This window comes from Protomyctophum parallelum, assembly GCF_964188405.1.
Source record: "Protomyctophum parallelum genome assembly, chromosome: 5".
Lineage (NCBI taxonomy): Eukaryota > Metazoa > Chordata > Actinopteri > Myctophiformes > Myctophidae > Protomyctophum > Protomyctophum parallelum.
Window position 1 is genome coordinate 9,845,916 of NC_139702.1, and position 14,192 is coordinate 9,860,107.

At 45.0% G+C, this 14,192-nt stretch overlaps 1 protein-coding gene across 2 annotated transcripts in view; it reads left to right on the forward strand.

Annotated features, from left to right (window-relative positions):
* Nucleotides 1-14,192, forward strand: part of LOC310858604 (F-box/WD repeat-containing protein 7-like) — a 140,098-nt gene that overhangs the window by 108,401 nt on the left and 17,505 nt on the right. Inside the window, exon 8 of one of the 2 annotated variants that reach the window (XM_083764787.1) lies at nt 10,156-10,397. In XM_083764787.1, coding sequence (XP_083620913.1) covers nt 10,156-10,397 — 242 coding nt within the window. The remainder of the gene's footprint in view (nt 1-10,155; nt 10,398-14,192) is intronic. The other variant, XM_083764786.1, reaches the window with a different exon arrangement.

Here is a 14,192-nt window from a genome sequence, read left to right on the forward strand (position 1 = left end):
GAGTGGGGAAAACAGAAACGAAACAAAGAGAGCTATGCCCTGCGTGCGCGTGAGAGAGAGAGAATAGTTCCAGTGTATGAATGGAGGGGTATGGAAGCAACCGTGATTTACTGGGAGCCTCTGTTAGACGGTCCAACCAGCCTCCGAACACTCTAACCAGACCCCCATAAAGCAGCATCACAAGGTTTGTGTTGCGGCGTCAGAGCATCATCCATGAATACTAAGTGTCTCAGTGGTGGAAAGTACTGTAACTAAGTTGGCTACTTTAAGTACTGTACTTAAGTACAATTTTGAGTTCGGTCATTTTCGGCCATTTGAAAACTGCGTCACGATGCGACCCATTGTGAGCGTGTGGAATGGATCTGCTAGTTTCAAAATATTTGTATACATTTGGGAAAGTTTTAAATAGTGATAGTGAGTACTTTCTAATTGTGGTACTTTTAAGTGCATTTTGATGCCAATACTTTTGTACTTTTACTCAAGTACATTTAGATTTCTGGACTTTTAATTGTAACGGAGTAGATCTATATTGCAGTATTGATACTTTTACCCGAGTAAAACATTTGAGTACATTTTCCACCACTGACTGTCTGCGGAACCAGGACCGGCGGGTAGCCAGAGTCATCGCCGGGCCTGCAAGACGACAGGGCTAAATGCAGTGGGAGGAGAGTAGAGGACAAAATGGACAAGACGACAGGGCTAAATGCAGTGGGAGGAGAGTAGAGGACAAAATGGACAAGAGGACGGGGCTAAATGCAGTGGGAGGAGAGTAGAGGACAAAATGGACAAGACGACGGGGCTAAATGCAGTGGAAGGAGAGTAGAGGACAAAATGGACAAGACGACGGGGCTAAATGCAGTGGGAGGAGAGTAAAGGACAAAATGGACAAGACGACGGGGCTAAATGCAGTGGAAGGAGAGTAGAGGACAAAATGGACAAGACGACGGGGCTAAATGCAGTGGGAGGAGAGTAGAGGATAAAATGGACAAGACGACAGGGCCAAATGCAGTGGGAGGAGAGTAGAGGACAAAATGGACAAGACGACAGGGCTAAATGCAGTGGGAGGAGAGTAGAGGACAAAATGGACAAGACGACGGGGCCAAATGCAGTGGGAGGAGAGTAGAGGACAAAATGGACAAGACGACGGGGCTAAATGCAGTGGGAGGAGAGTAGAGGACAAAATGGACAAGACGACAGGGCTAAATGCAGTGGGAGGAGAGCAGAGGACAAAATGGACAAGACGACAGGGCTAAATGCAGTGGGAGGAGAGTAGAGGACAAAATGGACAAGACGACAGGGCTAAATGCAGTGGGAGGAGAGTAGAGGACAAAATGGAGTCTTGCCAGGAAGGTCTTTTATGCGGCAGCGCTAATGTCGCTAATCAATAACGATCAGGTCTAAAGGGGCCAGCTCGTACCAACTGACAATTAGAAAGGCCGGGTAGCACATACTCGTACTGTACTCCCTCTGGTGCTGCTCATACAAAACAAGATTTAAAAGGTAAAAAGACTGTAGTTTCCTACGTTAGAATCCCCTTTGATGCTGTTGTCATAACACAGGCCTCTGTGACACGGAGTGGCTAGACTTATTTTGGGCCTTTAGTGAGGACCAATTATGTGAAGATAGGATTCTATATATAGGAGCTATTCTAGACTGTGCATCTGGTAAGAAGTTGTCCTCTCTCCTTTACAATTTAGATGACAGTAAAGCCCTTCTCCCCCATCTCCTGTGTTTCATTCTGCCCTTTCCAATGTTTGTTTTCCTTTCTGTGATTGTGTTTCTGTGACAATGAGCAGTCTAGAACACTTTGTGGAATATGTGTGCTCTCTTAAGAAGAAACAACCAAGGCACTCGAGTTCAAAGGACGTTTTGGAATCTTTAACCCATTTTGGGCGTGAACCCCTTTTGGTGTTAGCATTGTTATGCTTTAGCTATTGAAATACTGACATTCAGAAAATTAGAAGACATTTATAGAATCGTTCCCAGGTCAAAATGGGTAAGAAACAACCAAGGCACTCAAGTTCAAAGGACGTTTTGGGAATCTTTAATATAAGGTCTAGTTCATCTATGAAACTAATTTAAAAACAAGCCAACATGCTTTGGCCTTTATGGCCTCCTTCAGGGCATGCAGAAAGGGAGGAAGCCACATACCCACGCACAGTCTGTGATATAACCAGCTACCATCATCAGCTCAATAGCCATCAGCTGTGGAAAAAGGGGATGGCCTACACTGCTTTTATATTCCACTGACGTTAAGAATACAGCCCTCCGCTTTCCGTGTTCTCTTGTTCCCTCGGAGACCAGGTGCACATCTCTGACAACGTCCCATCCTCCATAAAGACTGACCCTGGCATGACAAGGACTGGACTGGACTAGATCAAACCGTGACCGTCCACCTTTTAGTTCAGCCCACTTGTGTTCTGTCACAGAGTCGCACGTCTAAACAATGTGGCTAACGGGATCATCATCATCACAGAATGGTTTACCCCCCCGTCCCTATTCTGTCCAAACAACAATCTGTCTGGGGTTTGCAGCGTCTTTGCATAATCGCTTGGTGTTGTTTATGGCCCCCGGGGACTAAATGTTCTGTTGTGTCAACTCAACAGCGGCACGTGCCTGGCTGTTTTCAGGGTCTACTTGACGTAGACCGGGCCCTCTCTCATCTTCACTGATTCCCAAAACAACCATCAACGAGTTGCAATTAAGTTCCATCATCTTGTCAAATCTCATTAGGTTCTTCTTGTGCATCGGACCACAACTCGGTCTCTCCCCCCCAAAAGGTTTAGCAAGACACTAGTCACCAGGAGAAATTGTTATTTTTCTATTTATGCCAAGTAATTTTTTTCTCCCAATTCCCACACACACACACGCGTACCACACGCACACGTAGCGCGCGAACACACACACACACACACACATTATGTCTTTATACAGTAGAAGATTGAACTCTTGCTGTGAAGCAATCAGGATATTACTGCAAGCGAGCTGATTAGTCCTAAAGCGCCACTCGGCTCCCAAAAGAAACCAAGGCGGCTGCTGCTTCGCTTTTGTGCAAGATAGGGTTATTTGATCTCATTCAACGTTATTACATTAGAGATTGAAGTAGACAACAGCAATGCTGCTGGAAACCAAACAGACGGTATCTGGCGAGAGGATCTCGCGTCGTTAAGGTTTATTCCTTTATGTTCCCGCGGGGCTCATGGGTCTGGATGCTTTCCACAGTCCTCGTCTTCCCAAACGCACCGTTTTGTTGCATGTCGTTGTGTATTGCTTGTAGATCCCCTATTCCCAGCCTAAAGCAGTGTTGATTTTTACAGCTAATTTTCATATATAGTCTCTTGAATAGTTTTCATTTAGTTTTAGTCACATTTTAGTCACCTGGAATGCTGTAGTTTTTAGTCGACTAAAAATCATGAGATTTTAGTCAACTAAGTCTACAGTTGATTTAGTCGGCTAAAATGTATTTTGGCGGGCCTTGAATGCCGTCGTAATGGCTGATTTGACACTTTTGTGTAAAATGACCTATACTGGATGTCTTGTCCACTAGTCCCTCCCTAAAAGTTTTGTCTAGTTTTTATTTGTTGACAAAATTGTCAATATATTTAGTCTTAGTTTTAGTCATCATAGCTTCGTTTTAATGCAGTTTCCATTTAGTTTTCATCTGTAAAAAATGGTACTCGACGAACATTTTTCGTCCTAGTATTTGTCGACGAAATCAACACTGCTGCCTGTCTTGTCTGGTGATGAATCCACTATTAGAAGGCCGGCTTCACCTGCCACACCTCATGCTTTGCCTGTCCTCCAGCCTCAGCGAGAGTTCGTTGTCAGACTTCAATCTGCAATGCACGATCGCATATATACTGTACATGCTCTCACTTACACACGCAAGAGGCGCACACACACACACACAGACACGCATCTCATTGCTTCAAAGGCAGCTTGCCTGCTGCTTAACAGAGCGGCCCTTGTCCTTGGCGATGCCAGTCAACGGGCTGTCTCAGCTGTCAGGGAAGATTTAAGATGGCAGGCTGGCAGACTCCAGGCTAACATACTGCTGGAAGGGCGTCCTCGTCGCCAGATGCTCTTATCTGCATGCACGGGCACCTCGAGACGCTAACCTTCACCTCGGGGGTTAATTGTATGGTAGGTTGGCTCCTGAGGCGTCTGATTGTTTATTGAACTGGGCGCGAGCTGGGAATATTGATCAGCCAATAAGGGAACAGGGAGATTTAAAGATGCGAAGAATGGGGAGGGGTGTGGCTGCCCGGTGGCTCAGCCAGTTAGTGCAAGTGACCACATGCTCCCTATGCGTCACCTCACCTCACCTCACCTATCCCGTAACCCCGGAGGGTCGTTGGGGCACCACAGACCCAATTCCAAACTCACATCATTGCCTTACTTTGTAGGGCAAACATATCATCGAAACCGATAGTTCGAACCAATAACTGACTTTAATCTTACTCATGTAGCTTAATTGATTAATCGACAGGTTTTTCTTTTCATAATTATAATCCACTAAATCGATTAGTCTGATTAACCACTTAATGTTTTATACTTTGTACAATGGTAGCATGCGCAGCATGGTAGCAGCATGAGCTTGTAGATCAGCTATTTTAACATTTTTTATATGTATGTATAATAGTTAATTAATCATAATCGAGCCAAAAGTTTTATATAATGGTGATGTTGATTTCAATTCATATCTCACCGAGAAGATTGTGTGCACATCTCAATGCCTATATATTCAGACCAGGTGCTGGATGTCAGGCATCAAGGCAAACATCAAGGACGAGGAAGAACATCCAGTTTGTAGAGCTCAGAGACTTACTTTATTTTAAGGCAACAAATTCCAACGTTTCGACCGACTAGGTCTTCATCAGGCAAATATGATATTTGTAAGTAAGTCTCTGAGCGGATGTTCTTCCTCCCCCTTGAATTCATATCTCCCATCCCTAGTGCCTTCCTTGTCTCCCTTGGTTTTGATCTTGGGTTCCTGTCTTTGTACACCAGGGGTTTAATCCCAGATAACACATTGTTATTACAATATTTTCCAACTATACAACTATGCATCAGAAGGTTTGCCTCCTGGCCAGCTCAGTACGGTACGGTATGTGTAAAGAGACATAACCATAACATCTGTGACTGCTATCATAAATACAGGTGCGCTTTGAGATTTAGACTTTTGGTGTGCCTTGAGCACAAAAGGATTTGAAAACCACTGCTCTACACTCTTATCTAATAAAGCAAACATTGCCACACACAAAAAAGACCTTTACAAAAAGAAGTAAGAATTCGCTGATTGATTGGGTTGATAAATCCCAAGTATAGTGCTCGACTTGTGCTGGAGAGAATGGAGCAAGGGTTGTTTGTGTGTATATTCCTTATCTAGCAGAGATCTCTCCATGTTTGCGTTTCCATCGCTAATCCCTTTCTGTGTGCGTGGGGCTGTCAGCAGCACCGTGTTGGCAGTTACTACTACCATACACAGCATTGTCATGGTCCATCAACAGGCTGTGTTTGCGGTCAAACAGTAACTCCTTCACCCCTCCCCCTCCCCCATACACATCATCAAATCACCTGCTTAAGGAATGCACAGGTCACACGGCTCATAGGGAGGAAAAGGTCACACACTTCCATCTCATTTGTCCCTCCGTCAGGGACTGGAAACCCGCACAAGGGCTCGGAATGTCTTCCCTTCATCATAACTCTCCCTCTCTCTCCCCCTCGTTCGACCTTGAGGAGAGAATTGTCGCGCATGCCCTCGCCTCTCCTTTCCTCTTTAGACGTTTGGGGAAGGCCTCGGTTCATTGCCAGTTCTCTCCACTTCAGAGAACAGGGAATATTAAGAGATGTAGTGAGATGTTAAAATGAGCGGTACCTTCATGCATGCCTAATGTTGGTGACGGAGGCGATCACAGCCCCCCCGAAAGGCAAAAAATAACGCTCTGCTTCCCGACTAAAGTAGCTATCCGGTAATGGGCACATTATGCTGTGTGACTCTCTTAACATAATAGCTAGTTGGGTTAGTTATTTACCAAGGACAAAGCATCAGCTTCAAACATCACCATTTCTGGCCTAAATAGGTGCTTGTTTTAGAGTCGAGAACATTAGCGAGTTAACAGTTTGGCCAACACTAAAGGCTAAAATAGAGAGCCCCTCAGCCCAGTGGGTAATGTAGCATGTCTTTGTAAATGAGATCATCGACATGTAATGACAGTATATGCCGCTGCACCAAATTAGGACTCCAATATTGATGGATATGTCGATATTGTAATGCTATGAGATATTAGATATTATCTAGGATTTTGGATATCCTAAAGTTGTGATACGGTATAAGTTAAGTGCTGTCTTTTCCTGGTTTAAAAGGCTGCATTACAGTAGAATTATATAATTTCCAGACGTTATCTGACTGTTCTTGCTGTTGTAATGTCCGTCTTTAACGACTTAGTTATTATATAGCCATTTACTGATGAATAGACATCCTCACAATACCGATATCAAGGTATTTGGTCAAAATAATATCATAATCACGCAGCCCTTGTGATTACAAAAACTAAAATCCTTGATGGCTTCATGACAACAAAGCTCATTAGGAAAAGGAAGAGGCTTATAGTATTTGATATCACAGGCGCACACAGGCAGATAAACGGACTATAAGCCCATCGTTTCATCTACTCATTTCTCATCTTCCCAAACAGTGTCTGAGATTCACATCGTCGCCTGTTCCATCTCACTGCAGCAATCTATCTACCAAGGAAGACAATGCGATTACATACATGAGAGTCAGGACCGCAACCCAGCCAATGAGCGTGAATGCAGAATCTGCAGTGGATGCTCAAAACGGAATATATCCCATTCTGACCTGAGATCAGATTCTAAAAATGTCAGTCGTTCTTCGATTTTTTCAAAAATAGCAGACCTACAAGCTCGTATCGCGCCACTCGGTGGCGCGATATGAGCTTGTAGATCTGCTATTTTTCAATAGCTAAAGCACGACATGATGCCAACACCAAAATGGGTGCCCGGTCAGAATGGGATATACACAATGAGGCAAGACGAGAATTCAGACTTCAGGGGTATGAGTGATTTTACTCCGGTAACGAGCCAAACCTTACATGACCTGTCAATGCAATGGAAACCCAGTCTGGCTCAAAGAACAACAGAGATTCACAGTTTTCTCAATATTAAATTTCCCTTGATGTGTACAGTATGCAAGACCAGTTGGTTATGATGCATTGTGCCTGGTATACAAGAATACAACAGGGATTTACTATGATTCTGTTGGCTTGGATCTTTTCCGTACGAGTGTGGAACTACTATACTGACTTTACCTGCTGATACAGTATATCGCACCAACTGGCTTAGACCTGACCTATACTTGACTGTGCACTGACTGTGCAACCAATCCACAACCTGGCTCTGAGCTTGTAGATCGCCTGTGTTCAGTATGTGAGTCTCAGAGCGAGTCTTGTTCATGGGAAATTAAACCTTTTGCCGCTGGTGGTGAGTAGTTTGTGTGTGTGAGAGACGCTAAAATACAAGCTGTGTTTAAATGTTTAATCCCCATAGAATCACAGACAATTTCCAGCACCTTTCACCGTGCTTAAATTAGTTTTTCTCTGCACCAATTCGGAGAGATTATGCTCCCGGTGGGTTTTAAATTCTAAACAGCGTGCCATACAAAGACAATGGCACTTTTTGACAGATGGCTTCAATAGGAGGCAGCTAGAAGGTTCTAGCATGTGCTCAGAATGCACAGCATGCACAGAAGTTTCTGTGCGGTCAACTTAAAGGGAAATGGAACCCTAGGGCTAATTTTGCAGTTCTGTCATTCTGTGTAATGCTGATAGTACGCTGTGATGTAAACAACACAGCTGCAGCTAATCAAATTAATAATGGGTGTGTTAGGTTTAGGTGTGGCAATGTGCAATTATGGCAATGCTGGTGACTGCTGTCTATGCTTTCACATACAGTACACCCATGGCCCGGGAAACGACTCAATCTAAGGCCCATTATTCATTTGGTTAGCTGTTGCCGCATTGCTTACTAGCCTGCTATGTTTTTAATCTGCTGTAGTTTCTAACCTCAACTGGAAAACAAACTATACAATCAGCCTGGAGTTAACACTCTTTAATGCCGGCACATGGAAGCATCAACATGAAACATACCCCCGTTCAGTTCTCGTCTTCAGCTGCCGTTTATCAATCTGTGAATAATATCCATGTTAAGCTGTTTCTCCTTTCTGTCAATGTCAAGCGGGGTCGCGAGTCACTGACAAAGTGGCTTCTAGTCACACTGTGTCACATTCAGGCGATTTCCGATTGGTCTGGATAATGAAACGTTGTGGTCGCGCTCCTTGCATTAGAAAACTAATCGGAAAGCGTTTAGAAACATCGCCTACAAAATGCGACCAAATGTGTACACTTGCTGAGTTATCTTTTGGCCCTGAGGATTGTCACTGTGCGGTGCGCCCTGTAATACAGGCATGAAACAGGGAGGAATAGTCCAGAGAGAGAGAGATAAACCCAGAGATAAACCGAGAGAGATAAACCCAGAGATAAACCAAGAAGCCTTTTAACACCACACAGAGGTCGACAGAAAGGTCACATCGCACTGGACCCACGGTTAATGAAGCGATTGTCTTTATCACAGGAGGGGTGACGGAACAGAGGGAGGGGAGAGGCCCGGTACATCCCCCTCTATCCCCTCATGCAATAAAACTGTCCCCCTTTTACCCTTCAATGCGCTACACTTTTATCTGGGATGGGGGGAGGTTGTTCGTGTCTTGTACACCTCCAGGACAACACAGTTCCATTGTGATAGGTTTGACACGCGCGCATACACACAATCACTCCTACAGCCTAACAACAAAAAGAAAACGCTAATTGAATATGCTGAGGATAATTAAATCGGGGTGGGGGCGAGCGGAGGTGCAAATTGCATTGATCAGTAAGATTTCCATAACTGTCGTAATCAATAGCTAATCTAGCGTCCCTAATGAGGAGGAATGAGCCTCCCCCCCACCCCTCCACCTTCCTCCACCAGCTCCAACAGGCCTTTTTTCCCCTACTGATAGCTAAAAGCAATTACATAAACCAGGGAAAGGTCACTCAGATATTTTCTCTCACTGTAGTGCCAGGGAACATATGGATCGAGTATGAATTTTTGTCCTCGAAAGGTTACAGCAATTCCAGTGGACTTATTTCATTTTTGTATTTCCTTTTTTTTTTACTGAGGTGAAGAGGAGGTCATGCTGGATAATCTGTCTCGCTAACTGATTATTTCTCGTTTCTCGACATCTGAAATCGACGCGCATCGGCGCAAAAATAAAAAAAGATTTTGGGAAGGTGTTTTTGCAGTCTATGAACCCATTCTGTACAGGAACTCCTTTTGGTGTTTTAGGCATTGTTATAATTTAGCTGTTGAAAAATAGGAGATCTACAAGCTCATAGATAGAGCTTGTAGATCTGCTATTTTTGAAAAAATCTTGAAAACATGGCACAAATCTTTGAATATATATTCTTTCACAGCGAATGTTATTAACTCTTTGATTCTGGGGGGTCTCTGGAACAACATATTTTCAGATGGGTCAGCGGCCAATTACAGAAAATGTTTTGGGGGGTCCTTGACATGAAAATGTTTGAGAACGGCTGACATAGAAACATGGGGATTTTCAGAACACTGTCTTAACCCATTTTGGGGCGGGAACCCCTTTTGGTGTTAGCATCATGTTATGCTTTAGCTATTCAAAAATGGCAGATCTACAAGCTCATAGGGCGCCACTGAGTGTCACGCTACGAGCTTGTAGGTCTGCTGTTTTTGAAAAATCGAAGAACCACTGACATAGAAACAGCTTTTTCAGAAAACTGTCATTTTCAAACAGACATTTTTAGAATCTGATCTCAGGTCAAAAATGGGTTAATTTAGACGACCTTTTGTAGAATCTAGTGTCGGGTCTAAATGGGTTTTTAACCCATTTTGGTGTTAGCATTATGTTATGCTTTAGCTATTGAAAAATAGCAGATCTACAAGCTCATAGCGCTCAGCTTGTAGGTCTATAGGCTATTTTTGAAGAACGACTGACATAGAAACATAGCTTTTTTGGAATCTGATCTCAGGTCAAAATGGGTTAAAAGGTGTCTGTGTCTCTTCCAGTGTCTTCGGACGTTGGTGGGCCACACGGGGGGCGTGTGGTCGTCCCAGATGAGGGACAACATCATCATCAGCGGCTCCACCGACCGCACGCTCAAAGTCTGGAACGCCGAGACGGGAGAATGTATCCACACCCTGTACGGACATACCTCAACGGTGCGCTGTATGCACCTGCACGAGAAAAGGTACAGTACGTCCTCTCCTTACTTCTATAGCGTCACCACACCCAGCAGATGGCTGCTCAGGTGGCTCTGATGAGCGCATGGCAGATAGGAGCTTAGGGCGGGGCGATTAACCGTAGCTGTATTGAAACTTTGAAACCGACATTTAGATCCTCACTGTTTAGAAACAGTCAGAGGTTCCTAAATGTCGGTTTTGAACTTTTAAGTCAGTTAGAGTCTAGTCTAACTGAATTAATCTTGCTTGTGTAGATTAGTTGATTAATTACATAATCAATTGCATGTGTTTCTTTAATCAATTTTATTTTATTTACCACTTAAGCCCTGTTCTTTTATTTACCACTTAAGCCCTGTATTATCGGTTGTTGCCACAATGGTGGCTGGGAGCTTGAATTTTTTTTTTCATCGTAATGGAGTCAGAAGTTTGAAATGATCGTGATAAGTCTAGGCCTAGTGGAGCTGTTAGGCGTTAAGTGCCTTGCTCAGGGACACTTCAACACACACGCTGGAGCAAACCCGGAAGGTCGAACCGACGTCCTTCTGATTCCCAGCAGACAGCCTACACAGTCTTCTCTCCGCTCGGCTACGGCCGCACCGCCCCCTGTCTCACTCCACATTGAACGTGATGGACAGCCAGTGCATGCCATCCAATCACACATGCACGCGCTGCTAAAGCATTAGCATGCACGAATGGGGCGGAGGAGGCCTCGTATAAGGGCCAATCGCCTCATAGCGCGACTCTAAGCTGTCAACGTTGATGTGTTTCCTTCAAATATCCCGCCCGGTTCGATTTGAGCCTTCAGTTGTGCCACAGAATGAGTTGTGAGAATACAATGTTTCTGCAGAAGTGTGCATGGCATATAAATACAATATCACCAGCACCTCTCTGCAGTGGTTGGAGGTGGTCACTACCAGGCGCTCAAGCGCCTATGCATTTTGTGACAGCAGTAAACCTGATAACTATCTGCGTTTCAGATGGTTTCACGAGGTCTGGTATCGTCTGTAGAATCAGTAGTTTCGTTCTGATACTCATAATGAAAAGCCTCTTTCATTTGCCCTCATTTCAGAATATCCATATACATTTCCCATCAGTGCAGTTTTGATTTGAGAAGATTACATTTTCTGACTCTCCTTACAAGGGCCCGGGAGCTATATTGTATAAATGTATGTTCTGTTGTAATAATTAATGTTGTAATGGATTCATTGTTAACCAGTGGCTTTAGGGGCTGAGCGGTTCCCAACCAAATATATATTAATTGGGCGATGTGCGCGTGGCTTAGACCATAGTCGGCTTTCCGCTATGTGGAAAAAGCCTGGTAACACAAGCTTAGGGAGGACATCTACCAGTTGACAAGAAGCACAATATCTGGCCTGGCCAAGCAGGGGGTTGTTAGTTGGAGTTTGCCACCAAGCATCCCTATATTGTGAGGAAAACGTCAGCTGAAAATAGCCGATCTACAAGCTCACAATGTAAAGCATGAACAGAACTCAGGGACTCTGCTCAGGTTAAATTAGTGGGGGGGGGGGGGGATGCTATATGTATTTTTAGTTGGAACCCTGCCTCCAGGTTTGACCGCAGAGATCACGACAAAAGAGCAGCCCTCTCCATCATAGTGACAGGACAATATCTCTAGCTAGCACACACCCTCATTGAGTGAATGAAGGGCGCTCTTTAAGTCATCTTCTGTTCACTCATTCACTCAGAACTCCCCTCCTGACAAACACTAGTGCTCTTTTGGGCCTCGGGGTCCCGCCATGTATAAATATACGTTGGCGTGATTTCCATCGCCGTTGAGCCGGGAACCATTTTGCAAATAAGAGCGTGCCCAACACTTTTCCCCCCCCATAAGAGCCTTTCTCCGCTGTTGTGACAGGGCCCCGGGTTACGTAAAAAAGGCGGTATTGTGTTTTCCTAGAATGCTTCAAGTTCGAACACGAGAACGCCGCAGGGTCATTCAGTCACCGTCAAAACAGTGAGGACTCTGCAGGTGTTGCTACCTGCCCCTGATTATCCTTTCATTAGAGCTGTCAGCGGACAGGAACAAACGCGGAGCAGGATATTAAATTTGTTCTTGCGAAATGGATGACTCGGGGGAGACATTCCTTTTCCCTGGGAAAGTGTGCACAACATAAAGTCTGGTCGAAGCCCTGCCTCTTCCTTGGCTTGAACTGTAGCAATATGCCGCACTGAATACAATTTCCCCCCCGTTATATTCCACTGCTCCGCTTAGCTGATGAGCACAGGTGAATATAAAAACTATTATGTGAATTAAATCAGGTTAATTGAACTGGGTGCATGTGTTTGGTACCATGTACGGACATCATGAGTCCGACACCCTACCCAAAACCCAACCCTAAACCTAACCTAAGCCACAGGTTAGTTTTAACCTGCCGCACATATCAGGAGCCACGGGTGAGTTTTAAGCGCGCCACAGGTTAGTTTTAACCTGCCTCGCATGTCGGGAGCCACGGGTGAGTTTTAACTGCGCCACAGGTTAGTTTTAATTGGGCGATGTGTGGGTTGCTTAGACCACAGTCTGTTCAGAATGAAAAGCAGGCTTAGTTTCCACTATGTGGAAAACGCCTGGTAACACAAGCTTAGGTGACAAGTAGGGCCTCCTGAAGCGTATAAGCGCAATATCTCCCCTGGCCAAGTGGGGGGTTGTCTCTTGGATCTGCTGGTAGAAAATGGAGCCCTCATGCAGCAGTGGGTATTAATATAACTCGGAGAGTGTACAAATGGGGCCATTGGTAGGAAAGAAATCACACCTGTGTTGAAGTGAGGGGCGATCTTATCATCTAAGTTGTAACCGGCCGCGCATGTCGGGAGTGACGGTGTCGGACGAATGCCTGTCGGACTGTTGGTATGTCTAACAAACGTATGCACCCCAATTGAACTCCAGTAAATGATTGGTTTGAGTATACTGTAATCCTATTGGTAAATGATTGGTTTGAGTTTGAGTATACTGTAATCCTATTGGTATATGATTGGTTTGAGTTTAACCCAGAGTGTAGAGTAGGAGAGTAGCGACACGCTTTGATCTCGCCGCAAAGCGGGTGCCTATGGGCTATAGTTCCAAACATTGCTCCTATGGCTGGAACTATCCCATTGAGATAGAATGAGCACTTCCGCATTCCGTTGTTACAATGGAAGTCATCGCTAGTGTCACCACTCTCTTACTATATCACTCTGGTTTAACCCAAGTGCTCCGTGTTGCAGGGTGGTGAGGGGTTAGAGTTTAACCCTATATGCTCCGTGTTGCAGGGTGGTGAGGGGTTAGAGTTTAACCCTATAGTGCTCCACAGGGTGGTGAGGGGTTAGAGTTTAACCCTATAGTGCTCCACAGGGTGGTGAGGGGTTAGAGTTTAACCCTATATGCTCCACAGGGTGGTGAGGGGTTAGAGTTTAACCCTATAGTGCTCCACAGGGTGGTGAGGGGTTAGAGTTTAACCCTATATGCTCCACAGGGTGGTGAGGGGTTAGAGTTTAACCCTATAGTGCTCCACAGGGTGGTGAGGGGTTAGAGTTTAACCCTATAGTGCTCCACAGGGTGGTGAGGGGTTAGAGTTTAACCCTATAGTGCTCCACAGGGTGGTGAGGGGTTAGAGTTTAACCCTATAGTGCTCCACAGGGTGGTGAGGGGTTAGAGTTTAACCCTATATGCTCCACAGGGTGGTGAGGGTTAGAGTTTAACCCTATAGTGCTCCACAGGGTGGTGAGGGGTTAGAGTTTAACCCTATAGTGCTCCACAGGGTGGTGAGTGGTTAGAGTTTAACCCTATAGTGCTCCACAGGGTGGTGAGGGGTTAGAGTTTAACCCTATATGCTCCGTGTTGCAGGGTGGTGAGTGGCTCTCGGGAC